The sequence below is a fragment of the Aspergillus caelatus genome (assembly GCF_009193585.1).
Source record: "Aspergillus caelatus strain CBS 763.97 unplaced genomic scaffold BDV27scaffold_14, whole genome shotgun sequence".
Lineage (NCBI taxonomy): Eukaryota > Fungi > Ascomycota > Eurotiomycetes > Eurotiales > Aspergillaceae > Aspergillus > Aspergillus caelatus.
In genome coordinates, this window is record NW_022475277.1 from 49,369 (window position 1) to 75,420 (window position 26,052).

Here is a 26,052-nt window from a genome sequence, read left to right on the forward strand (position 1 = left end):
CCTGAGGCGAGGTTATTTCCTGTTTGAGCAAGACCTTGACTACTTGCGTTTTCCTGTACTCCGTTGCCCTTTTTGCTAGACTCGGGGTACATCCAGATTAGTTTCTCTCCCTTAATCTTTTACACTTTGGTGATGACGCTGTACTCATTCAATTCAGATTCCTCTTCCCTATTTTCTTTGGGTTTTTTTTTTTCTTTTTCTTTTCTTGGTGTAATTAATTTACGATCACTCGTAAAGCCATGTTCCCTTCATCCGAAAGGGATCCTTCCTTGTTGTTCTACGGTTAACTGGCATCATCTTGATATATCAACCAGTCATTTCCGTACGGTATGTAAGATGATGACGGATCATCTTCAGGCGAGTGATGTAACGTACTATGCAGCGTCCCTTGGTCCAATGAGAGGACCTCAATCACGCCTTCAGCACCCCTGCAGCGTGACGAATTCTCCAATCAGAACACTTTTATTGGCAATCCCCTTAGATGGATAGGCACTGCGTAATTCTCTTCCCAACAACAGGCTTTCGTACTGTACTAGTGGTCCTGTCAGAGACACAAGAGAACCAAGTCTACTCCTATTTACACACGGACCAAGCCGTCCAGTCCCAGGGGACGGGATCGGGCATCCGCTTGTGGATACCTTAAGGAGGGATTGCCTCCCCGACCAATCACTCCCTCGCTTTCACTCATCCGAGGAACGTGTCCATATCCTTTTTTTTTTTTTCCTTTTTTTCTCTCTCTTGATACTTGCATCCTCTGTCGGAGAATTTTTCTCCTCCACGCTGCCACCATGACTCGTGACCTAACAGATGACTTCGGATCGTAGATGTACCGTCCATGCTCTGCACACGTGTTGCTTGTCAACTGTCCGCATCGCCCTTCCACAAGGGGAAGTATACCCCTCGTGTGCGATGAAGCGAGGTCACTGCGGAAAATTAGGTTCTCTTGCGACGTCGACGGTTTCTCTGTGTGTTTCGCAGCCTTTGCTACTCTAGGAAAAGTCCTCCCAGTAGTCTTCAGGCTATTGGGTGCAGGGTTTCCTCTAAGAATAGCACATATCGATACTATCTTTCTTTCCTCACTCACACATTCACGCACACACAGTCCACAACTCAAAAAAATACCCCGAGTACAGACTATTACTACTACTTCCATACCTCAAAATCCAAATATTGGGTCCTCCACACTAACCCAATCCAGGCAAACGATGACAGGGTGGATCAAAAAAAATGCTAATAATTAACCTCCCGTAGTAAAGTTAACCCGCAGACGGTAGTCTACTAAGTCTAGTACCCCCTCGGCTCCCCCGTTCGGAAGCCGGACTGAGAGGGTCTTTTTCTTTTTTGGTTTTTCTTTTTTTTTTTTTTTTTCCCTCTGGCCCTCTTCCTTTTTCCTATCGATTCCCAGTGGTGTGATCCGGCATCTCATTGCTGAACTCCCGCCAAGTTGCGTCATTCGTCACTTTTGCAATCTATCACCAACCATTCTGATACTGGTCATTTCGATCATGTCTCGAAAACTCCCGATGATATCGCCCGAGAAGATGCATCAAATCGGGTGAGAATTAATCGAGGTTGTCACCTGCCAGTGAAAGATTTTCCATTCGGACGAGATCTGTCTCAGGCGTTGGTGAGGCGGAATTGAGGGGTCCGAGTCAACACGTTGGTATCTGAGGTTACAGTATGTTTGCTGATGGAGGGGTTCAGCCCTATCCATTCTTGTTACCCCTCTTTTTAATGATTTTGATTATTATTTTAATTTGGTGAATTTTTTTTTTTTTGGTGCGGTAGCGCTGACTTTCGAATTAGGGCTTGGCTGCAATGGTCATGAAATGGCTGAAGAAGCCTATCTGCCGTGATGGGTTACAGACCTTATCCCGCCATGCCACCATGAGACTCTTATTCTGCACTGGATAATGACATGCATAGACTGATCGTGGTGTGGTGACCCAAAACACTGGGGAGAGCCGGGTGGATCTCCATGGCTGCAGCCCTAATCCTACGAGCCGCGGGGTAATCTTCACCCTCCTGTCCCAGATCCAAATCCCGGACGCAGAGGCTGAAGAACAAGCGAAACCACGCGAGATCTGGGAAACGGCGGTCAGGATGACATTCAGCAAGGTCTGTACGACGGTCGACTGGTGGTTACGGTCGTGGTGCAGGTTCTGGAAGATCCAGGTACGAGAGGGGCATTTTTTTTTTTTTTGCGAACTCAGATTGAGTTCCAGAAGCTCTGACCATCAGCGGGGGGAACTGCACCTTGCCCCGGATCCAAAGTTGAGGTCAGCCGTTGGCTAGGCTAGCTCGGGTGCGCTACTGCTAGATGCCGTGGTTCAGATGCGGCGGTCCCTGGCGGCCGGGTGAGATCTGTGCCGACGATCCAGCGGTGTATCTACAACGCGACCAAGAACTCTTGAACATCGCCAGAAAAACTGCTACGGACGATGTGACGAGTGTCCTCCATCGCCGACTATCTTTATTTGGTGTGTAGGATGCATGGTGGTGGTGTTTGCGCTCGTGGCGATCCGTAACATTGATCGGGGGGTTCCAGGTGAGGGCAACCCCGCGATGGAATCACATGACCTGGTGCTATATATAACCCCCTCTCACCCAACCCTCCTTAGTCAGAACACCGGAGGCTCCTCCAAATCAGCCCTAATTAACTTGCTTCCTGCGTCCTCACCTCCCGGGCTAATGTCCGAATCGTCGTCTCGTAGTCCTCTGGCTCGCGGCCCAAGATCTGCCTCAATAGCGGCGTCACCACCGCGGTCTCCCCGCGCCGGATCGCATCCCACGCCGTCGCCCACTCTCTCGCCAGGTTAATTCCATGATAGGTATGCTTCGTGCCATGGGTCGACAATGCCGCATACTCATCCGGCGAGATTTCGCGAATCCGAACTGTCCGTCCAACGGCACGACCCAGGATCTCTACTGTCTCCTGCAGCGAATATTCGCGCGGTCCCGAGAGCAACAGCAGCCGATTCACGTATGGAAAGGACCGTGGGTCCTGCACGTACGAGGCAAGTAAGTTGGCGGTAGCCTCGCCGAGTTCGTCGCGTTTGGCCCACGTGACCCCCGGCGGGGCACCAGAGTGCGGGATCGTAATTTCATCCACGGGATGTGCCAGATCAAACCAGGCCGTGTAGATCGGGAATGACTCCGAGTAGAGACCTTCTCGAATTGCTGTGTAGGTAATGTTGCTCTGCGCTTGTAGATCGGCCAGATATTGCTCGGTTCGTAGATGGGCGCCCATAACATGCGCCACGCTCGAGTCGGTCAGATCGCCCGCGAACGCGAGCGACGAGTAGAAGATATGCTCTACGCCGCTGCGACGCGCGAAGTCGATGGCATTCCGATGGGCCTGTGCTGTCGTCAGTTCTTGCCCAGATTATCTCTCATAGATAGGGAAAGATAGAAAGAGGAATCACCTCCACGCGATACTGAATCTCAAACGACGCATACGAAATCAACATCAACACGTCCACCCCATCAAATACGCGCTCCAGCGACGAGGGATCTTCATAGTCTGCGCGTCGCACTGTCGCGCCCAGCCGACTCACTTCAGCCAGGGAGTCGGGTTTCCGAGCGATGAGGATAAGTTGTTCGGCGGGGATGAGTTTCACGAGGTGGTTGATGATGCTGGTTCCCAGGCCACCTGCGGCGGGGAAGATGCCGACCTTGGTCATTTTTCTCGGTCGCGTTTTGTTCCTCGCTTCTGCTTGTTCGTTGGACTTTATAGATGTACGATAGTCAATTCAAATTAATACCATTCAACGTGGGTCAGTTATGATTCTCTTAGACTTTCCTCCTAATTTTATAATTGAAAAGATAGAATATCACTGTTGATGCCATCATGACTTGCTCATTTGGTCTTGGCGGTCGAGTGGTGCTTACAAATGGATTTATATCCGACATTTATGTCCGTTGGATTATAAACAATGTAGTATTCTGTGAGACTTAACTATTCGGAGGGATTCGAGGTTATTCTATTTGATAAGGAAAATGGGATAGAATACCCTGTCATTACATTTGTTAGGGCTTTCTGTGTCTGTGTTGATTTGTAGTTCTCCAATGGTGTTGCGCAACGGTTGGGGTTCAATGGTTCAACTGTCAGTTAAATAGAGAATCAACTCACAATGAGTATTACTGAGCAGAGTTTGTTTCTCTAGGTGAAAGTGTACGATGTCTGTGTATAATTAGACAGTGAAATCAACTACGTGTGGAATAATTCCAGTCCTTGTTTGGAGTCCAGATTCCAATGTACTCGTCATGCCGGATATATATTTTGCAGCAGTAGTAGTAGTAGTAGTAGTAGTATACACTGGCAGCTCTATCAGTAAGCTCTATGATCATAACATCAACGCATTAAATCCAACCCAAATAATTAATTCTGCCATTGACTATGCCAATAAAATAAACCCACAAACACAACCTCCCTATACATGGAGGTAGTTGTAGTAGTGTATGTACCTCGCGCATACCCCCCTACAAACCACCCCAAACATACCAAGATAGCTTCATACATATCCTCTAAATTTTAAATAGTAGCGGATAGTTAGTTCCCCCGCCAACAGAAACACACTCGAGTAACATCCACGGAGTAGCCGATATAAAAACCGACCCAGTGTCTAGAACTCCTAGAACGACGTGTTCACCGGCCGAGTGCCAGAGATTCTCGGTAAATCTGGGATTTTAATTAGGGGGGAACGTTGAGTGGGGACTTTCTATGACGTCGCAGAATTTGCTGAATTATTGATTGCTAACGCATAGTACCGCTGAACGGTTGTTTGGGGGGGGGGGGGTTTGAGGTGAGTCCTTTTTTTATTGCGGGTTTCTAGATTTTCTTTTTCTATTCTTTTAATATAAGGGAGTGAGTGGGTGATCGGCGGGTGGATTACCGTTCTTGTGTGGATTCATGAACCTTGGAAGCCTTTGAGGGAAACAGTTTGAAAGGGGAAAAATAAATAAAAATCAAATGAATAAAAATTAAACAGAAAAAATAAATAAATAAAAAAATGAACGAATAAATACAAACCTGGACAAAATAATAATACTAAAGAAAAGCAAACATTCATTCTGTGCGAGACTTGTACATAATACGCCGTACAAACTTGCACTGCCTAGTTACTTGCAATTCAATTACCAAATCCAAACCGCCCCCCCCCCCCCCCCCCCCTTCCCCTTAACTATCACCCTATCCCTACCCCTTCCAGCGGAGTCCCAACTCACCAAATCGACTGGACAGCATTCACATAACCCAGCAGCTGCAACCGCCTCGCATACGTATTTCGCAGATCCACCCGTTTCCGATCGTCGGCCGAATTGTGCCCCGTCACCAACACAATCATGAAAAACGACTCGATCAAGCTGGGCGGCACATTACACAACAACTGACCCGTCATGGTCCATCGCATGGCACTAGCGCCCGCAACCAACCCCAAGATCGTCACAACCCCCAACACCACCGTGATCTCATGCGCGCACACGCGCCCCATCGTCTCCGACACGCGCTGCGTCAGCGAGTCACCACCGACGACTTCCTCGTCGCGGGGCGCGGGAATCCCGGCGGTCGTGAAAAGGCTTGCGTCTTGGGCGGTGATGCCGCGGGCGAATTGGTCGTCGACGTAGCAGCGCAGACGGGCTTGCATGTTGCGGAGCACGAAGCCGTCGTTCATTCCGATGAGGCCTGCATAGGTGCCGATGAGGAGCCACCAGTTGGAATCGAAGTGCAGGAGGGGGCCGATGGCGATCCAGATGACGATTACTGCTACCAGGATGGCGATCCCGACGAGGGTGCCGACGAAGTCGGCGTAGTAGAAGATTGCGCGTTGGATTTTGCTGACCCGTGGTGCTGGGATGATGACGAGGTCGTTGGGGAGCGAGTCGTCGGTTAGTTGGCGGAGCTTGGTTTCGAGGGAGGAGTCCACTTGGAAGATTGCGTCCAGACAGCTGCGGGTGTAGGCTGCGTGGCGTTCGCGGATGTTGGCGAGGAAGGCGAAGATGAAGACCATTAGGGCGGATGAGGCTGAGTTCATGTATAGTTGCCATTTGTCGCTGTAGTTGGAGCGATGACCGAGGCCGATCCAGGTGAAGACGCCCACCCAGAAGAGCGTGATGGTGCCCAGGTGGCCGATGACATGCGAGAACCAGGTGATGGTCCGTCCGAACCGGGTCTCCGTGGGGAGCTCTGTACCGAACTCGAGGGCGTTCTGGTGCGCCTTGACTAGATGGACTAGGTGGGTGGTTTTCGCTTCGTCTTCTGCATTGAGCTTTTGATGAAGCTTCTCGAGCATCCTTTTGTGGCTGAGGATCCGGGACTCCAGCTCAGCGGCTACTATCATCTCCTCTTCGTATGCGTTCAGCTGCTGTCTCACGAGGAAGGAGTCGAATATGTAGCTGACGATGGCCTGGATGTCGGAGATCAGGACCTGCCAGCTATCGGTCGAGCCGTACTTGATCCCGAGTAAAGCCCAGGTGAGGAGGCCCGCGAGGATCAGGAAGAAGACGGGCTCGGAGCCAGAGACTCGGACGACGAAGTCAAGCCAGCGGTCGAGCATCCCGGGCTTGCTTTTGGGTATATAGCCCTTAACATCTGAGTAGTCGAGGGCCTCTTTCCCAATCACATGTTGCGTCGGAGCGACGCCCTGGATCTCAGGCTTCGCGCCTGGTTTGCGCAGGATGTCCATGAAGCGATCCATCTGGACTGTTGTGGTTTTCTGAGTTTTCTTTTCTTTTCTTTCTCTCTCTTTCCTTCTCTTTCTTTTTTTCGGACTTTTGAGTTTAATGCGACGAATAGAACACCGAGGATGCAACGAACAAAGCGACTGACGATGAATCTATTCAACTGAACAGATCAGCACTGGTAAGTATCCCAAGCCCAGCCGTCAACCTACAATGAACGATCTATTCCATTACCCCATCACAGAGTATTCTCAAGGCATGTATAGCCAGAAGCTAGTCTTAAGGAGGACGAGGCTCTTCCAAAAGTCCTAGCAAGCAAGCATCCGGTCTGCGGTTACGGCATACCAGCGCAGGGATAATCGGACATAGGATTGCAACGGGGCTATTCATCGATGTAGAGTTGGAAACTGGATGATGGAGATCAATACTAGAGCACGAAGTTCTGTTGCTCAGGGTTAGTATGGAGGAGATAAGCAAAGGAGGAGGGGAATAGATTTTATGTTACTCATGCGGCATATATAGAGAGAATTTTTTCCAGTCAAGAGCCACACGTGGCTGACATGCGCGATTTAAAATTTCCAATTAAGGTTAACTAGAAAGCTTGTCTTGGATAAAAATAATAATTATTTAATTTTATTATGTTTTTGGGTCTCATCTTTTGTATGGATACATGGTTTTACTGGATGCGGTCTTTGTTCCTGTTTTCATTCCCACTCTGGATAGTAGAAGAGTCACAATGGTTACTCTATATCATGTCCTATATCAAAAGTAAGACTGTCAATTATAAAGAAGAGAAACCCACGGAGAGCACAAAGTATCTCCAAACCCACGACAAAACCCCCATGGAAAACCCTGACTCTCCACCGCGGAAGAAATAAGTCGTCAAGAAAATCTCAAGTCTGGTACGGCAGAACCACACATCAGCTCTACCAAATCGGGTGACACGACAGCCCGTCCGTGCCCATTGATAAGCTTTTCTGAAATGCGGATGCCTAAAGTGGATAGACGAGGTTAGTCTGCATGCGGTTGTGATATGCAGAGTTTACTTCCATGGTTGTCTTCTGGAACGTGCCTGGACCCTGGCCTTTTTGGGTGTATACGAGAAAGCTGTGCAGGGTTGGGTCTCACCGTAGGGGGTGCTTCTTTTGGGAAGCTTTGATCAGCGTTCGAAAGTTACACCTCAGTAGAGATCTATCGATTTAGGGTTTGGTGAGTTTATTCGCGATATGCTTTACGGAGTGTTGTTTTGGGATTATGTGAAGATGCTTGTCTTTTAGGGTTGGGTATTGAAGCGTCCATAGCAATCTGGGATTTCCTTATTGGGGGGATCGAGAGAAACAGTGCTCGCTGAGGGATTTAGGGTTACTATCCTGATGATGGATGGGGGGTTGCCACACATGGAGGGAACTCGCTTGACGCTCTAACCAATCGATGATAATTCATGTCATTCACCGCCAGAGTTAAATCGAAGATACACACTGTCGATCATATTTCTCCCGTTCATTAATACCATTGCTGGTAGATAGAAATCGTGACTGTTGTACATAACATGCCCTAAGGGCACATCTGGGATCATGCCGTATTTCCGACGAAGCGAAAAGAAGCCACACAAACTTTATCAAAAAATATCAAAAATAGCATCCGTCTCAAGCCAACTGTAGGGAAATTGGCTATTGACCAACTGCCACATGAGATCGTCTGCCATTGGGTAGGATGCGTCTCCCAATCCATGGTCCGAGATATCTGCGCTCATATATGTGGCGTACGCGGCCGAAGATAACTCTGGTGCTAAACTTTCCGCAAGCTCTGTTTCAAAGACGGGGGCATTTGTTGCGTGGTTCGGTACATGGTTGTGCGGCGCATGTGTAGATGAGTGATCTTTCCTCGCGATATGCGATTGCCGGCTTTGGGAATTCATGTTTTGAACCAAGGGATCACAAAGGTGTAAGAGAGACGTCAACAAACTTAACAGTCGCGCTAAGTACGGGGTAGCTTTAAATTGTGACAGCCCCTTGATTATTTGTTGTACTAACCGATAGTCGGACACATCCGAAGTGGCGATAATATTACAAAAGACAACGAAGAAGGGGGCTACCGGGTATAAGGCGATAGTCCTATATGTCGAGTCGATATTAGCTTCTCCTATTTACATTAATATCGAGGAAGGCGGCTGACCATGTCAGAAAAGAGGGCTCTGGGTCATTAAATCCCGGCATATGATCGGCATGTTCTTGGAGGTATTGAAATGCTCTGAGCGCTCTTCTCGAGTACACTAAGCAGTCGGAGTGAGTTGCTGGACTGCCGTCGTAGCCTAGCCGTGTTCGAAGCATATCAACATAAATTGCATAATAGCTAAAGTCGGCAGCTACCCAGTCATATAATGCTGGACCAGAGATTGCCTTTCGGCTCTAAGGTAATATTAGCTGGGTAGCTGTTATAAGATGCTGAAATCCAAAGCTTACTTCTTGTATACTTGAATAAACCCTATCCATCCGCTCTTGAACGTCTTGAAAGATCTCGAAGATCCGAGACCTGGATTTGTCGCCCCCGTTCAGTGTTACATCTAACAATGTATCTTGAACTTTTGCTAGATCTAGAAGCACGAATAATACCCGATTATAGGGTGATGACATATTAGTAACAATGAATTTTGTAGGAGGCGCATGCACTTCTGGTAACGAGGGGTGTCGTATTAGAAGAGCACTCGTAGTTCGGTCGAGATAAAAGCACCAGTATACGGCACTTTGAATCTCATCGTTACAGCCTGATTGAGAAGGCGGATAACAGGGCTTATGATAATTCAGAGAGATGATCTGGCGAGCAGCATACGAGTTTAGCAGCCAGCATTGGCTTATGTTGGTGGTGTGTTGCATTAACAGAGCCTAGAATTCCCGTTAGTGAGTTGAATTGTTTCGCTCAGCAAAATTACTTACAGCTGATATGAGAGCCTGGATTAGCGACAAGCTGGGCGCCGACATAAGATTGATATGTTTGAGTGCTTGAAGCGCAGCAGCCTCGTATGTTCGTTTCGATTTCTGAAGCTGCTTCTTTACCGATGGGTTTGTCGATCGCCTCGCCAATTGATATAGGTGAAACATCGCTTTCACATAGACACAGATACTATATTGATAGAAAAGCTGTCCCCTGCAGTCGCCATCTAGAAGACTTGTCATCATTCTTTCAAAAGCTTTGTCGGATATATGGTCGGGCCATCTAATATGGTGTAGTCCATCGCCCATAACAGGCTCTAGATACTATTAGCACGCACTAAAGACGGTAAGAGCGTGTATGGCTACCTGGAAGAAGCATATACAATATTTCCGCCGGAGGAGTCTGTGGAACTTCAATATCGAGCAGTTCACGAGCAGATTCGCCTGGGGCGATAGTTTCCTGCAAATCCAAGTTCTCTCCCTTTGACATTCTGTCAACTAACTTCACAGCCGACTCGAAAATCCTTCGCCGCTCGCTGCTCAGATGCCTTCTACTCAGCTGTCTACCATCAACCTCAATCTGTATTACAAGCTTGGCCTGCTGCGCATGGTGGGTTGAATTGTCCGGGGTAGCAGCCGGGTTACACTCATTACGAGTATTTGCGTTGCCACGACTGTCTAGCTTTCTTCGCTTCGCAGTAGCATTTTCTTCTTGTTCAGGGATGCTGGCCGAGATATTCGAGCTCTCACTAGAACAGGTAAGTAACAGAATGGTTAATATCCTGACAATGAGCGACAGTTCACACCTCTGTAAATCTGATGTCGCTCCCTCTAATCGAAAGACATTTTCTTCCGGGAGTCTGGACACTCATTAGTCACTGAAATATCCCTTACAAGGAGCGTACAAAGAAAGGTAAAAAAAGAAGAAAACCAGCTGTAACAGGTGAAGTACCCATACCTTGGTGAGAATTTCTGCTTCAATGCCCGGCTGGGGCGAAGGCGTTGACATGCAACTCCAGCATCGACACAATTGGCGCAATTGCGCTGCCTATTGCATTTCACCTTTCTTGAATAACAAAGATCACACTACATCACATTAGCTTTGGTACCTTGGGCGATGGGAGCGAACACCATGTAAGCTAAAGCAGAGATGGGGCTAATCTCACTGCAGGCAGAATATCCTCCGGCATGATGTCACTCTACCTATGCAAGTTAGGTCGGTTTTGCTGGGAATTACTAGCTTCGGATATGAAGGCCCCGATTGACCTGAATTCTTAGATTCTCAAACCCGAGTTGGGAATTAATGAAACAGCATTGGTTTATCAGATAAAGCAAGTCCATGTTCTGGTTGTACCCGCTTTGGAAGCCATCGCAGTGGTCGTGTCACCTGACTTTGCCTCTCATTGTTTTTTTGTCACCATTTTGGTCGATCCAATGCCTCTGGCTTTTTACTTGCTTTATAAGCCATTTATATGCATATCTTTCATTACTACGTCTGCATATCATGCAACATTTGAGCAATGCTTCCCATATGGGAACCAGGAAAGCCTCGTAAGGAAGCATCCTGTCACCATCTGGTTCATCTCCCATCTAAGCTTAGCACTTTACTTTCTATTATACCCTCCTTGACCTCAGAGATAACCAATCTACACCGCATGAGCACGTAGACTATATTCTGCGACCATATTCTCAAGAATTATTAATAACGGACGCAAAATTCTTCATACTCCGACCAGCCCGGAGACGCTAAGCCGTTTTCGCTCGGAAATCCGACCGTTGGATAAGTTGATAGCCGAGCATGAAACCCTGACTTCCCAACTATCTTAAGTTCTTGAAGACAACTAGTTAATATGGCCATAACTTGGTAATTTACCACTAGTGGATAGTAGTATCTCCTCCTCGGGATTCATAACCGCCGTTCTAATATCATAGTCGGGATCCACCCCGGCACATATGGGGAGGCTGGAGAAGTAATCGAGAATCGGCCCATGACTAATTTCCAGCATTAGTGTCGTGTATATAAACTAGCCCGAATACTAAAGTAACTAAAACATATCCATCTATCTCGCAAACTTATTTATTTCCACCCAATATCAACATGGCAATCTACATCGTGACCGGAAGCTCCCGCGGGCTGGGACTGGCAATGATCAAAGAACTGGCATCTCGGGACCCTACAGAGGTCAGTCTCGTGATCGCTGCTACTCGGAAATCTAGCACTGCGTTAGATGAGATCGTCGCACGGGAATCTGGTCGTGTCGTTTTCATCCCGCTGGATGTGTCCAAGGAGGCCAGTGTCTCAAGTTGTGTTGAAAAGGTGGGATCAGTCGTGGGCGAGAAGGGAGTTGATGTTCTAATTAACTGTGCTGGTGTTCATTCGTGGTTGGAGGGGAAAACTGAAAATATGTGAGGATTTTATTCAAAGATACCATAATTAATTCCAGGGAAGTCTAACCAGAATTGAAGGGCCGATCTCGACTACCAACTTACCGTGAATGTGGTTGGAACACATAATGTAACACGCGCCTTTCTACCTCTCTTGAGAATAGGAAAGTCGAAGAAGGTTGCTAATATGTGAGTTATGTTCATCTATACTGAGATCCCTTTGACTGACAAGCGTCTACCAAACTAGCTCGACGGTTTATGCGTCAATGACGCATGCAGAGATGTCTAGCTTTGCCAACTGCCCAGCTTACAAGATTAGTAAGGCTGCTCTCAACGCACTTACTGTGCAATATGCCATGTCCTATAAGGATGAGGGATTTACCTTCCTGGCTGTTAGTCCCGGTGTAAGTTGTGCAAATGAAATTAGTGATTTGTATTTGTGCTTGCTAACCGGTGCAGTGGCTGAAAACTGATATGGGTGGCGATGATGCTCACCTCACCGCGGAAGAGGGGGCACACGCGGTTCTTAATGTCGTCGACAAAGCAGAGAGTGACTCGAACGGGTGTTTCAAGAACATTTTTGCTCCTGGATGGGACATGTATGATGGAAAGGATATTCCCTGGTAGAGGAACTTTTAGTAGAGATGAGATTCACAAGAGTTGGATAGGTAAAGAGATATAGAGTTGAGTGATATAGCTACTATTAAATATGGGAATATGGGATACTGCCAATAAATGACTTATAGGATACTAAAGACTAAATTGACGGAACTGAGTGCCGAGCCCTCGGTTTGTAAACCCTTACGTGCTATACTATGTTATGTTCAGTAATAATTGTAGGGTCTATTGGGTTTATAGCCACGCAGGCGGTTTTTACAAGGATAGAATAATCGCGTAGAACAGAGATGGGTCTGTCAGCGACCACCTCAGCCTATTTTGGAACGGTAATCACGGCAGCTCTCTGGATCACCATCATGGCCAAGAATATTTGCGATACAGAGGAACTGACTGTAATACGTACCCGCCTCCTGAGCCCGGGACAGTTTGCTAAAAGAGCAATTTCATGCTTCCTCACAGTGCCTTGGGAAGACCTTCAAGGTACCGGATTACAAATCCAGAAATAGTGGCAATGAGACTGTTCAATCGATTTAACTAGATGCGATGCGGGGCGTGGGCCGAGATTGTGCAGAACTTAACGTTAAAAATTTAAGGTGAAGTTCATCGTGGCCGGCTTTATTCTTATCTCCGTGATAGCACGCATTTAAACTTGTAAACTCCGCTCTCGGACGGGAGGACGAGTAAACCTTAGCTTAAGCACCGAGCATCCATGCGAGGCTAATTGCCACCAGAGCTTATTCTTAGACTTTCGCTACTATACATGCCTTGCCCATATCATTGACTAATGTCTACCTATGCCTAGAGTTTAACCCAGATATGCCACGCTAATAGACCCGCCCCAGTAAAACCATCTTTGAGAATCGTGGCCCTTAACTAGGAACCGATAGGATACATCGTGGAGGATATAGAGTAACTCCGGGTTTATGTAAATCTGATCCCTCCCTTAAGTCCGTCCATACATGAACATATACCTCCAGCTATAGCCTATATATCCCATTATCCTCAGTCTCACACCCCCATCCCCACCAGACACTGCACCATCCATCCCACAAACCTCCCTCTCCACCATCTCAAAATGGGTTTCTTCAGCTACGACTTCCTCTACTCCCAACTCTTCATCACCCCCCCCTACCCGACAGCATCATTCACCAACCAAACGGTCATAATCACCGGCTCAAACGTCGGCCTCGGCTTCGAAGCAGCCCGACACTTCACGCGCCTTGGCGCCGCGAAAGTCATCCTCGCCGTCCGCAACCGCACCGCCGGCGAAGAAGCCCAACAATCCATCGAGACGTCCACCGGCACCACCGGCATCTGCGAAGTATGGGAGCTAGACTTGGCGTCGCACGAATCCGTCCTCGCGTTCGCGAAGGAAGTAGCCCAGCTCCCGCGTCTGGATGTGTTCGTTGCCAATGCCTCGATAGCAACCGGTACTTTTCAACTTGCTGAGGGCCATGAGCGGACTATAACAGTGAATGTGATCAATACTATTCTATTGGAATTGCTGGTGTTGCCGACGCTGCGGAAGAGCGCCAGGTTGCATCCTGGTACGAAGCCGCGGTTGACGACCGTGGTTAGTGAAGTGCATGGGTGGACGAAGTTTGCGGAGCGGAGTGCCAAGAATGTGTTTAAAGCTTTGGATGATAAAGATCGGGCGAATATGCCGGAGAGGTATGAGACATCGAAGCTGTTGCAGGTGCTTTTGCTGCGCGAGATGGTGGCGCAGGGGGCTGGGGACTCGGTGGTCATTAATATGGTGAATCCGGGGTTTTGTCATTCGCGACTAGGCCGGGAAATGGGACTGGCGTTTGCGTTCTTACAGTTGGTGTTTGCCAGGTCGACGGAGGTGGGGAGTAGGACGCTCGTGGCCGGGGCTGCGAGTGGGGAGGAGAGCCATGGGGCGTATATGACGGATGGGAAGGTGGATAATGGCGCCTTGTCTCCGTTTGTTCGCAGCGAGGAAGGGAAGAAGACACAGATCAAGGTCTGGGGAGAGCTTGTGGAGATCTTGGAAGCTATTGCGCCGGGTTGTACGCGGGTGGTGTAGTTTTAGTTGGTATATGTCATGAGCGTGCAGACTATTTGACCGATATTTACTTGTACATTACGCAAAGGCTTGAAAGAATGCTGTTCTTTATTTTATCAATTCTATATTATTATTAAATTACGTATACAGCTAAATATTCAATAATTGGTTTCTAAGAGGCTTATAGAATCTTGATTGATTGACTGGTTGATCAAACGTAAAATAGAAACGCCAGATCTGTTGCTACTAGTCAGTGTTATGGTGATAACAACGTGAAAGCAGCCCCAGCGTATACACTATCAATGATGCAGACAAAGTCCAGCTGCGCCATTCTAACGAGGACCAGTAAATGTGACTGCGGTATCAAATTAGCTAACGTCCACAGGACACAAAGGCCAGACAAGGAAAGCAGGGACTTTCACATAGTGTAAAAACCTAATCTCTGCCCCCAGTCATCCTCTCTAGCATCGCCACATCCATCATGTACAAATCTGAGCCGTCATCATCCAGAAACATTGAAGGCCCCCTGCTGACCATCAAGAGTTCCGTGGCATTTTCGAACACTAGAGGGTCGTGAGTTGCTCCTTTGCTTTCAGAAACATAGTCTCCTTCAGCAAAGCTACCTGTCTGAGGATGCGCACCACTACCCTTCATAACGTATATCTCGGCACTGTCAAGGTGCCGATGTCGAGGAAGAACCCCGCCTTTTTCAGCCCGAACCATGATTGAATATTCGCCTGTTTCGGGAACAGTCTTGATTATTTTGATGAAGACTTTGGGGGCGAGTGGTAGCCATTCGAGATCTTTGCAGTGGACGGTGAATCCCCCATCCTCGGAAGGCTTGTTGTTTTCTGAAGGGTATTGGATATGTGCGGATGCGTCTTTAATCATGATTGTAATGATGCCTGAGCGTAGGACTTCGAGGGATGTATCTGGAGTGTAGATCTTAGGGCTGGACTTTGGAATAGTTGTTTTCGATTTGACATCGCTTTACTAACCTGGGTTATTCCGTGGCATGCGAATAAGAGTCGCAGTTTAGGCTTATTCTTCCGGTTTTGGAGTGGTTTAGGAACTGGCCGGAAGTGGTGGACTATATAACACAACTGCGTTAGAGGAAACTTGTCCAGAAAATGCGTCCTTTTGAAAATTTCTTATCGAAACGTCCCAGCATAGCCCACCATGCAGAAATGCCGCTGTTTTTGATCGCGGAGTTCCCTTCCAGTTTCATCGGAAATCCGATCGAAAAGGGTTAGCTTTCTGTACAATGCACACAGGCCTCTGATTGGCTAGTGGTGACACGGAACAATTTCCCGTGATATGGATGTTTACCCTGAAGTATTGCTGCCATCAGTACAGGGGAGATCGAAATCAATATCGCTATCGCTGCTTCCTTCTCCTTATCGACAGCGGTGTTATTATAGTAGAGAAAATTCGATATATATATCGGGGGTCTAAACTCCTTAGAGACATTCAACAAGTTTGACCAAGAACCAATGAATTTCCGTCTATATACACATTAAAAGTCGGATACGTTGTACGAAGGAGACATTTCTCAGCAAAGCATATGCCCCATCAAGCCAATTCCGCCTCGATCAAGCTCTCCGCAACCCCGGGATAGTTGTAGATATTGACCACCTTCAATCCAGCTTTCGCCAGAATATTTCTCCAGTCTGCCTCCGTTCTTTCTCTGACTGCGAAATGTGCCAACATCATCATATCCATGTTCGTCGCCGCTAGTGTAGGCTTCTCCTCGTTTACGACAATCTCGTTCAACAAAACACGAGAATATCCCTTCTCCAGTGCCGGGACCAGATTCTTCAGGATCTTGACGCCGTCGTCATCACCCCAATCGTGGAGAATGGAGTGAAGGAAGTAGGCTCGTGCGCCCTTGATAGGCTGTGGCGTGAAGAAGTTGTGGGTTTGCGCTTCGAAGGGTAGCACTGCGTCGTTAGCTACTACGCCCGCGATAACAGGCTCGCGATCCTGGAGGATGATTCTGCCCGGACGAGAAGTATAATGTGAGGCAAAGGTAGCGACATCGTGGCCTCTTCCACCGCCGACGTCAACGAGGAGAACATCACTCAGGGAGGAATCAAAGCCCGCTATCACTCGCTCTGTCACCGGGTAGAATTCGTGCCAATCAACCTTGCCGGCTCGATACGCACTCATGAAGGAGTCGAAATGCTGAAGGTGCGGCGGAGTTGCGACAAGCCACTCGAAGAACGGGAGTTGGGTCTTGTGGGCTTCCTGGAAGGGACCGTCGGTTCCACCCAGGGTTGGGGATTTATATTCGGTTTTCTCGAAATACTTCGGGAATATGTTAAACGAAGGGCGGGACGCGTCATAGCAGAAGGAGATGCTGTGTTGGAAGTTCTCTGCTGCGAGATCGTTGCTCAGCCTTGTGCCGTGGAAGGCTCCGTCGTGGAAGGCGAGCAGATTCGTCGCAACTAGATGTCTTGCAAGGCGTGATAAAAGGACGGCATCGACCCCGGTCTTCTGGGCTAGAGCGTCAGGTGTTAGGCCTGCATCGCCCGCTTCCTGCAAGTGTTGGAAAAGTCTAACGTCGACGGCGAGACGGATGATGGCTGATTGAGCTGGCTATCGTCCAACGCAAGTTAATATTGCGATTCAGCGTATGTGTCAGGATCATAACGGCAAGGCATCAGAGGATTTCATGAAAATGCAATGGCCACTCACTTCTGCCCAGAAGGTGCGCTGTATAAATTCACTGGGAATCTCTAAGGCTGCAATCAACGCACGGCTGTGTTCAATCAGGGCTTCCCTTGAACCGGCTTCATTGTTATTAAACGCTGTGCTGGAAGACGCAATTCTGGACAGAATTGCAGACACGGATGAAGTAGCCATGGTAGTTTGGATGGGTTCAACCGTCAGGGAGAAGACTAGGGGAATATCCGGCGAGTAAGCACTACAATCGGAACTGATGGCCTTTTAAGACTTATCTCGCCATCGAATGCCCCACAAATTGTCATATTCTTGCGAGGGGTTCCAACTTTCCACCTTCCAAGTTCTAACGAGTTAACAACCCTTTTCCACTGCCCCGCCACTTTCCTCGCGTGCGTGCTGGTCTCCTTTTCGCCTGGGTTAGTCGGAAATTAGATATGCTGGATTGGCAGATGACCGAGGCACCGATGCGGCGCTATCAAGCAAATTTAGACTTAGTTCGCCCATTGCCATGGGGTTAGACCGTTAGTGAACTTACATACTGGCAAGGTGTGGGGGGAATGACTCGTGCCGGGGTAAGCATGGGGGTTATTAGTTCAAAAGCTATCTAAAGCTCATAGCTTTGCAGGCCGTGCGGTGCTGTGCACATACCATTGGTCCAGATGATAGCATTTGACTAGTAAAACCACTACTCATGCCCGTTCGCACTAGAACGAATCCTTCGGTTCCCGTCCGGCATTTCCAATGTTGAGGTTCTTCCAATGGTTGAGCAGGGTCGATCATTGAGCGGACCTTTAGCGTATTTCCATGGCCCCTGATGACAGCCAGTGCTTTTCCATGGACTTATCATCCCCGTCAATAGTAATTCCGTACATACTCCGGAGCACATTGGGGGGTATTAGGGCATTATCTGACGGAGTACTGGGAGTTGTTCGTCCCGTTCCCCGGCCCCGCTTTGACTTCCCCGAAAGCCTAATCATCCCGCGCGATAACCTCGCTTAATGGAGATGATTTCCGGGCGGTTGGTAACTTGGGAGATTGCGTGCTGCCTTCCCCATTACCTCGGGCCACATAGTATTTAGATTTGCAATTCTCCTTGCTTTATTTATGCGCCGAGACATTGCCAATCTTGTTAGCGTGTCTTGATAGTTTGTGTGCCCCCGCAAGATTAGGGACAATATGTAAAATTTCTGTATTCTCTGGAGTACTAAGTAGAGCCAAAATCGCCTCAGGGATCTTTAAGTTTGGCGGAACATCTTGTTGACAGATCATATCCTAATCGATTGTAGGTTTAGCAATAGGTGACACTGCAGAAAATCTTCGCTCCCTTTAAATACTTATTGCCCAGGAGCTCCACTGTTCGAGGCTGCATTTCCACCCATGCCACAACTGGCATTCCCAGGTCCGTGGTCCCGGTGGCTTCTTGATCATGGCCACCTTCGACACAGATGTGGACTTTAGTGAAAGCCGAGCCGTAGAAATCAATGTCGTCGGATGGGTTTTTACGGGCGTTGCAATCGCGGCGGTATTCCTGAAGGTCTTCAGTCGCATGGAGAGTAAGCGGGCTGGATGGGATGACGTTCTCATTTTCTTTTCCCTGGTTGGAAATCCATATCCTAACAAAAGCCTCCTGGGCAAAGCTGACCTCATGCCCAGGGCCTGAGCATCATTGCCACGGCTTTCGTCTCATATTCAGTCACTCTCGGTCTGGGGCGACATACGGCTGCGGTCATTGCTGAGCATGGCATGGAACGGTACGTAAAAACAGCTTACTGGCAGATCCTGGGATTTCCTTTCAATATTGGTACGTGATATAAACCTTCCTGGAGAGTTATCTGGGACTAACATGAAAGTAATGGTGCAGGGGCTTTCAGTTTCCCAAATATCTCGATCGCTATCCTGATCGTTCATCTCCTCGACCCTAACCCCCTTCGTGCCCGCCTCCTCTACGCCATGGTCATTTTCCAAGTGATCCTCGCCATGATAAGTGTTTTCATCGTCTTCTTCCAGTGCAATCCGACAGAAATGCTGTGGGACCACTCCGTCAACGGCTCATGTTGGAGCCCGGATGTGTTCGATGACTTCTCGTACTTGGTTAGCGCATACACAACAGTGACGGACTTTGTGTTAGCCGTTGTCCCAATTAGGGCGCTCTGGAAGCTGCAAATGCGGACTTCGACCAAAGTGGGTGTCTGTATCATGATGGGGTTGACATTGCTTTCAGCGGTTGTCACTATCGTCAAGGCAACATATCTTCACTTGTTCACGGACCGCACTGATCCTCGTGAGTGCATCTACGCCGTTCCTGTTTTTCTTTTTCGTACATTGGCTAACCATCTGTTAGTTTTCAACGTGGTGCCATTGGTTGTCTGGGGCCTGTTAGTCTGCCCTCCCCTTTCGCCGGTTTGCGGTCTCTAATCTCTCTCGCATAGTATCGAACAGAACGTTGTCATTGTCGCTGCCTGTATCCCAACACTGCGTCCGTTCTTTCGCAAAACGTTCAAATCCTCCAAGGGCTCTTCGGGCGGGGCCAACTCGCGAAGTCGCTCAGGTAGCGCCTTCAAGCTCGGGTTTATCCCTTCAAACTCACGTTCAAGGACTCCCTTTACGTCATCGGATCTACCCCTGACTAACTCCAAAGGTGAGGCAGATGGTGATGTGGAGAGTAATAGCAGCCGGCAAGGCATATGGCGGACAACGGAGGTTAGGATAGAGTCATAAGGGAGGAACTGAATGTACCGTCTGGAATAGCCAACTCGATTGTGATCTTCAAAAGTGAGCATTTCTCGATGTATGCATCACGCTGATTGGAGGAGTATACTATATGAATACTGCAGTATACCCTTTCTATAGGCCCTTGGAAGTATGTTGTTTGGTGGGGACCATGTTTCTATACTACTACCTTTGACTGAACGTGTTCCTGTAGTTACTAACCTGCTCCTGACCTATACTATATTATTCTTGGATCTACCAACATTGAGTAGTCAAAAGAGATGCAGCAATACTATACACCCAGTCTTCACTGAATAGTCTGCCACTCTTGCTGATGAACAACTTATCTGGAGCTTGAATTCTGCATACTGGCTTGTCCCTCTCAATATTAATACCAGTCACAGGTTAAAGGTCAACACATTTCTGGCCTGACAAGCACTAGCCGCAGGGCTCAGGCTCCATCTCCACACCACCAACTAAATATTTCTCACATGTCAGCCACAAAGCCTGGTTTAGACCTGGAAAAGCTGCAAGCATCATACGCGCATTACAAGCAGAGCCGAGTTCCGGGGTGACACCGGAACCCATGCGTGACCCCTCACCAGGCGGTGTTCCATTTACCGTTCCTTTGAGGAATATCACCTGCTGTCGGTGCAGTAGATATATCACTGATGAAGCAGCTCCCTAGGGATTGTGAGATGCCGCTGCCTATCTCAAGGTGCCGCGTGTTAAACTATATTGTCGATCATCTTGGGAATTGGTTCATAGCGTCCAATGTCGTGTTTAAAACGATACATAGATTTGCAATCCTGGACTTGATATATGCAGAAATATGGGTACGACCCCACTTTCTTTCACTTGGTAGAAAAGTACTAAAACGGTAAAGGACTGATAAGAAGCGACTTCCCCAGACTGGAGGGTGTTTCCACAGACAGACCCACTCCCAGGGTAGGTCACCAATTGAAATCTTCAGGATAAGGTCCCGCAAGGAACTAGTGAAAACAATGATTCGATGGAATCATGAAAAGAACTGATCAAAACGATAGATTGAATCACCCTGGATACCTATCTACTCTTCCTAGGATGTATGGGGGAAACTATGGACCCATTGACGCTCGTCGAACCATACTACTATATTCTGGTCAAGTTACACGCTGATCGATATTAAATAGTAGATTTTCTCTGCCATCCTCACTTTCATTGCTTGGCACGGGTTTCCTTGAAGCAATTGGCCCAGTTTGTGGGATAGTTTAGACGCTCTTACAAACGAAGTGTTCGTTTGTTGATATTCTCTGTTTTGACCATAATTTGTGGAACTGCACGCCTATTGCACCCTTGGAAAGATATATTCACTCCAAGCCTGGCAGCGAACTGCATTGGTGCTAACTAGAGCTGAAGACTAGTGGCAAAAATACCCTGATTATACCCCGTCCCAGCCGATCGACATAGTATCATGCCTAGCTTTCGGGCTCTAGTCGATATAGGCCAGTCTATAGCTCTGCCTCTATGCGTTAAGCCCGTATAGGGCCTTCCCCAATTTCCCATTTCATGTCTGTCCCTGGCGAAATCATTTCCCCCACAAGCTTTCTATTTTTGCTGGTATAACGAGAAGCACTTTCCACTGGCCTTTCCGAGTCCATATGTCTTGCAGTGGCATTGCCGCTGGCATCCCCCACGGATCTGTTTTGTATCTTCCTCAATGTGCAAGTTGCTGTGTAGTAATTTTAGTAAACCCGTCTGGGCTTCAGGCCCATTCGCAATATCAAAGGCGGCATCTAACTCAAGTAGTCTCTGAGTGCTGATTTCTGAGATATTATCTAGTTCTTTCAATCGTAGTCTGTTAAGCCTTAATCGCGTTTATTAGGCGACAGCTCCTGGAGATTTGAGTGCTCTTCTTGTCATGGGAGAGGGGCGGAACCTTCCTCCTCTATTGGTCCTTTTTCTTCTCTGCTTTTGTTCATCCGTTGTGGTACAGTGGAACGACCAGTGGTCCCACCACAGAGGTCGCAGGGTCTCTCAGACTTGTTGCTCACGTTGGCCCGCTTCCTTGCTGCACTGACCCTTTTATCTCGTGCGGCCTCGTTTCCTCCTCTTTTTGCTAATGTGTGGGAAGACCCCCTCCGAGAGCCTGTCTCCGGAACCAGCAGCCATCTATACATCCACAAAATCATATCATTTATAAACCAACTGTCAATTTCTGTTATAATCGCCCCAACACTTGTGGGAGGTGTTTGATATAGTCATCGACCGTATGGTATGCAATGATAATGCCATCAATGCACGCCTTCCAACATGGAAAGTCCTTCGAAGATGAGTTCCACTAGTGTTAGACATAGGGCACCGAATTTGTGAAACTCGTTATAGCAACATTAAAAACCTGTTAGCCCCTGTGGCTGATAGATGCTAATCGATTCTGATGCTCCGGCTTGACTGTTGAGGATAGAAAGAATGGCAGGCAGCAAGAATAGTTATTAAAGCAGAACCACGTCCTAAAGCAATAATCCGTGCCGGACTAGCTATAGGATGTAGATCCGACTTTGTTTCCAAATCCACGTAGGTTGATAACTACTCGTCATCTCTAGTTACCATTGACCAAGCTCCAGGAGCTGAATGTCAAGCTTGACGCTACATAGCTTGTCGCATTTGTATGATAGCAGAAAGCCTTCCCTAATACTCAGTACAACAAGGACCATGCCGTCGTTGGTGTCTCCGAGTGCAAAAGCGAGCATCGGCGCCGAGTGACGTCCGGAACAGGCCCAAGATTCGGGCCGAAGTCGAGCGGGCGCCCCATTTCTACTTTCTTCGTTTGTGTTTTGTTTTTGCTCCTCTTTCTATTGTATCTCGGCAATAATAAATGCCTCACTATTGCAGGCCGTAATGTCGGGTTACTGTTTTGAACTGTGATGGATGTGGTGGAGTGTGAGTGAGTGAGTGTGAAATAAGGGAAAGGATCGTCGTACATAACGATCATACTAACAACTGGTGATCGATGGTATTCTGCTCTTGCAACTGGGTTGCGACTAGGTCGAGACATCTCGATATCTGGTTCGGTCTCGCCGCGTACAAGTCGTTCTAGGATAGCTGTCTGTATTGTTATACACAGGATTGACTTATTAACCAGTATTAAATTGTTCTTAGTTCGCAGTTATCTTTTAAATAATTATATGTTTTCGAGTTTCTTTTGTAGTGTCTGTCATCTTTCTTTCTAGCTCTCTAGGTTGTCCATTCGATAAATAGCTGTAGAACGGTGTAGAGTAAAGAGAATATTGGCCCTGGATATTTTTTATTCCAAAGTCGTACTAGACCCAGCTTCTGCTGATTCCTTTTGGCGAAGATCAAAGAAGGGCGTAAGAGAGAGACCGAGAGATAGAGGAACGCCGCAGTGGCGCCAGCTTCTGCTGTTTCCCTTTTGACGAAGGTGCACCAAGCATCGTCAACGCAAGTGTCTTAGCGAGCAGTTAACGAATATACATTTTGCCTTCTTTCTGAGGTTGCCCTTCAAAATAGTATGGTTGAGTATGGTCATCTGGGATATCTCGTCGAGGAAAAGGAAAAAGCGAACTTCGGGATTTCGTCGTAGCATTTAAGGGCATATATCTCGATGGCAGTTGGCGCATGTGTTCTAGCAGTGCGTGCGCGAGAACACATGCTGGAAGCAGCGTCTACTTCTGACATGTCGTCGCCTTCTAGGCCGTAAAGTTGAAAAGGCACTGTTTGGCGACATCGTATGCACAAGATGGACGGCAACTTTAAGGACACGTACGTCCACCTTGAAAGCTTCCAGTTGCTTCTGGATAATTCTCATCCATAACACTTGGATGGCGTTTCTCCCACGCTAGGATCTCTAGATGGAGTATCCTCTAGTTTGAACACCGGTACAGTCGCTAAACTCGTCATCCCACGCTCAATAGAACTCAAAAAGATAATTCATTAACAAGCAAAGGTTTCCTCGAGGAAACACGCGGATACCAGAAGCAGCCACGTCTTACTCAAACCCATTCGCACATCGCGTCTATGACTTGTCCGATGTTTTGCTATATGCGCCCCTGCACCCCCGACTCATCACCCACTGCAACATGTTCACGGTTTATATTCGCCCGTATCGGGCACTCTGGTTACCCAAGATATAACTGGCATATTGCCGGTTAGTGGAGCTGGCTTGACTGCAGCTCAAGCCTCTTCCTCCAGTTCAGCATCGGTTTTTCCCGCTGCCAACCACCCATCTTGTGGCACAATCGCGTTTGTAGTTTCCGTATGCCAAGCTAAATCCTTGTTATTTGTGAAGACACGTTAGCACTCGCAGGAGCAGGATTGATTGATGAGACGCAGTTGCTGCATACGCCTGTTCGATGCTGGTGCGTCTCAACTCCAAATATCACGCAAGTGGCAATGGTCCCTCCTTTTCGACAAGCTGAATATATGTCCAACTTCCCTATGTTGGGTTCGCACAGCAGGAGCGATGATCCCTGATATGGATGCGAGACGCTCTGGGGCATAGGATAGCCAGTATATGAATACGTGCAGTTGGTATCAGTAGGAGGCTGCGGATCAAGTTTGGCAGTCGTACTCCATGATCACAGGTTGACCACTGTGCACTTGTGCTCTGTTATTTACTATACTGGTGGTTATAAACTGGAAGGGTTGCGTGGTCTTTTCTGCACTTTATCCCATAGCGTAGTTGCTACGCACGTAGCGGAGGACAAAGAGGTCTAAAGCAGATAGTTGATTCTCCTTCTAAATGACTGTTTGACAAAAGGCTTATTGTGTTTAGCGCCGAATCGGGTAGGTGCTTAGCACTGGCACCGATTTGGAAGGCGTGATGAACGCAGTGGTGGATGGTGGTGATGGTAATGAAGAGCAAGAAGAAACAATCATATCAATATAGTTAGCTGTGTAGCACCTGCATCGTGGGTTCAGTCTCATCCTCCACTTCCTCCTGCTAGTGCTACTGTTGCTGCACCTAGCTTTGCTTGTTGTCATGTTAGTGATTCACCTGCTGAGGGTTCTCCTGCCCCTCCTGTTGCTCTTCGCTATTGACCCCATTGCCCTCACCACAGCCCATCTGCATTGTTAAGAAGCAATGCATGACGAATAAACTAGTCCCAAGTCATAGGAAAAAGAAAATCCCGTGTCATGACGGCAAAGCATGTCCCATTACATCGTGAGTCCATTCCTGGTCACGATAAAACCATGTGGGGAAAAATGATTTTGTGAGGCTCAAAGCTGTATGCAAAGAACGGACAATGGCTCAGTTTGCGTATGGGCACTGGCAGAAAGTCTGCAGAAAGTCTTAACAGGCGCGTCTTGTATGTCTTTCTTATGTCTCTGGTTTCCTCTATTGTTAGCCTAGTCTCATGGGACATGGCCATGGTTGGCATTCCTTCTTCTCTTTCCCCATAGTTAAGTTGACGCAACTTGTAAGATGTCTTCTTCGAGTAGCCTCGGATGACTGGACCTTTGTCAATCCAAATTCAACGGAAGATGGCAATACCGAGCTGCTATCGGTCCTCCACATGGCTCTAATATTGGCGGAATCGATACATCGATCTTAGTATTCAGGGTCATCCTATATAGCCTAGCAGATTGATTACCCGTAGTCCCGATCTGCCGGAAAGGCCTGGACCGTAAGCATGTAAGGTTGTACCATACTTGCGAATTGCACATTGTTACAACTTTACATGGTTGTCTTGCATGTCCATCGCTATCTGCGTATATGCAGTCGTCAGCGCTGTTTAGACTGATGGTCATAGGTAGCAATGAATCCGAATATGTGTTCAAGGCTCTTCTCAACCTTATGGCGTGCGACAAATTATGCTCTTTAGCCCACGGAGCTTTCAGCTCTCCGACGAATCGCAGGTCACCAGTTACCGATAAACCAACTCTGCGTCATCCGGGCTGGAAGACGAGTAGACAATATCTGCGTAGCCTGGTAATCTGAGAGAGGCTTTGTGTAATTCCATTAAATACATGCTAGGCTGAGGGGGTATTATAGTCAGAGAGGCCTATATTATACTCTGGGTC

At 47.9% G+C, this 26,052-nt stretch overlaps 9 protein-coding genes across 9 annotated transcripts; 3 read left to right on the plus strand and 6 right to left on the minus strand.

Annotated features, from left to right (window-relative positions):
• Positions 1-632: 632 nt before the first annotated feature.
• BDV27DRAFT_121183 (uncharacterized protein) lies at positions 633-1,303 on the minus strand (the record flags this gene model as incomplete). The annotated part of the gene is made up of 1 exon (XM_032065301.1): positions 633-1,303. A coding segment is annotated over exon 1 (469 nt), but the record flags the coding sequence as incomplete, so codon positions are not given.
• A 1,172-nt stretch (positions 1,304-2,475) lies between these two features.
• BDV27DRAFT_17262 (uncharacterized protein) lies at positions 2,476-3,786 on the minus strand. Its single transcript, XM_032075908.1, has 2 exons — positions 3,426-3,786; positions 2,476-3,358 (listed from the first exon to the last, which is right to left on the minus strand). Exons 1-2 carry the CDS (start codon positions 3,681-3,683, stop codon positions 2,657-2,659), a joined length of 960 nt encoding a protein of 319 aa, XP_031932256.1. The 5' UTR covers positions 3,684-3,786; the 3' UTR covers positions 2,476-2,656.
• A 1,398-nt stretch (positions 3,787-5,184) lies between these two features.
• BDV27DRAFT_121187 (Low affinity iron permease-domain-containing protein) lies at positions 5,185-7,294 on the minus strand. Its single transcript, XM_032065302.1, has one exon. The coding sequence runs from the start codon at positions 6,693-6,695 to the stop codon at positions 5,223-5,225; it is 1,473 nt and encodes a 490-aa protein (XP_031932257.1). The 5' UTR covers positions 6,696-7,294; the 3' UTR covers positions 5,185-5,222.
• Positions 7,295-8,296: 1,002 nt separating this feature from the next.
• Positions 8,297-10,798, minus strand: BDV27DRAFT_153253 (Zn(II)2Cys6 transcription factor; the record flags this gene model as incomplete). The annotated part of the gene is made up of 8 exons (XM_032071745.1): positions 8,297-8,792; positions 8,854-9,086; positions 9,141-9,560; positions 9,612-9,925; positions 9,975-10,357; positions 10,415-10,468; positions 10,567-10,694; positions 10,775-10,798. The coding sequence occupies 8 exons, from the start codon at positions 10,796-10,798 to the stop codon at positions 8,297-8,299; spliced, it is 2,052 nt and encodes a 683-aa protein (XP_031932258.1).
• An 876-nt stretch (positions 10,799-11,674) lies between these two features.
• BDV27DRAFT_166117 (SDR family oxidoreductase) lies at positions 11,675-12,620 on the plus strand (the record flags this gene model as incomplete). The annotated part of the gene is made up of 4 exons (XM_032074111.1): positions 11,675-12,014; positions 12,075-12,182; positions 12,241-12,397; positions 12,453-12,620. The coding sequence occupies exons 1-4, from the start codon at positions 11,707-11,709 to the stop codon at positions 12,618-12,620; spliced, it is 741 nt and encodes a 246-aa protein (XP_031932259.1). The 5' UTR covers positions 11,675-11,706.
• Positions 12,621-13,686: 1,066 nt separating this feature from the next.
• Positions 13,687-14,658, plus strand: BDV27DRAFT_141387 (putative short-chain dehydrogenase/reductase family protein; the record flags this gene model as incomplete). Its single annotated transcript, XM_032069809.1, has 1 exon — positions 13,687-14,658. One exon carries the CDS (start codon positions 13,687-13,689, stop codon positions 14,656-14,658), a length of 972 nt encoding a protein of 323 aa, XP_031932260.1.
• Positions 14,659-15,072: 414 nt separating this feature from the next.
• BDV27DRAFT_153256 (RmlC-like cupin domain-containing protein) lies at positions 15,073-15,528 on the minus strand (the record flags this gene model as incomplete). Its single annotated transcript, XM_032071746.1, has 1 exon — positions 15,073-15,528. The coding sequence occupies one exon, from the start codon at positions 15,526-15,528 to the stop codon at positions 15,073-15,075; it is 456 nt and encodes a 151-aa protein (XP_031932261.1).
• Positions 15,529-16,209: 681 nt separating this feature from the next.
• Positions 16,210-17,502, minus strand: BDV27DRAFT_166123 (putative O-methyltransferase; the record flags this gene model as incomplete). The annotated part of the gene is made up of 2 exons (XM_032074112.1): positions 16,210-17,235; positions 17,335-17,502. 2 exons carry the CDS (start codon positions 17,500-17,502, stop codon positions 16,210-16,212), a joined length of 1,194 nt encoding a protein of 397 aa, XP_031932262.1.
• Positions 17,503-18,748: 1,246 nt separating this feature from the next.
• BDV27DRAFT_153258 (uncharacterized protein) lies at positions 18,749-20,040 on the plus strand (the record flags this gene model as incomplete). Its single annotated transcript, XM_032071747.1, has 5 exons — positions 18,749-18,919; positions 18,976-19,123; positions 19,184-19,603; positions 19,664-19,697; positions 19,752-20,040. The coding sequence occupies 5 exons, from the start codon at positions 18,749-18,751 to the stop codon at positions 20,038-20,040; spliced, it is 1,062 nt and encodes a 353-aa protein (XP_031932263.1).
• Between the last annotated feature and the right edge of the window lie 6,012 nt (positions 20,041-26,052).

Coding starts and splice junctions, on each gene's coding strand:
- BDV27DRAFT_17262 (XM_032075908.1), bottom strand. CDS start 3,683: ATGACCAAGGTCGGCATCTTCCCCGCCGCAGGTGGCCTGGGAACCAGC. Junction 3,359..3,425: donor AGATTCAGTATCGCGTGGAG/GTGATTCCTCTT, acceptor ACGACAGCACAG/GCCCATCGGAATGCCATCGA.
- BDV27DRAFT_121187 (XM_032065302.1), bottom strand. CDS start 6,695: ATGGATCGCTTCATGGACATCCTGCGCAAACCAGGCGCGAAGCCTGAG.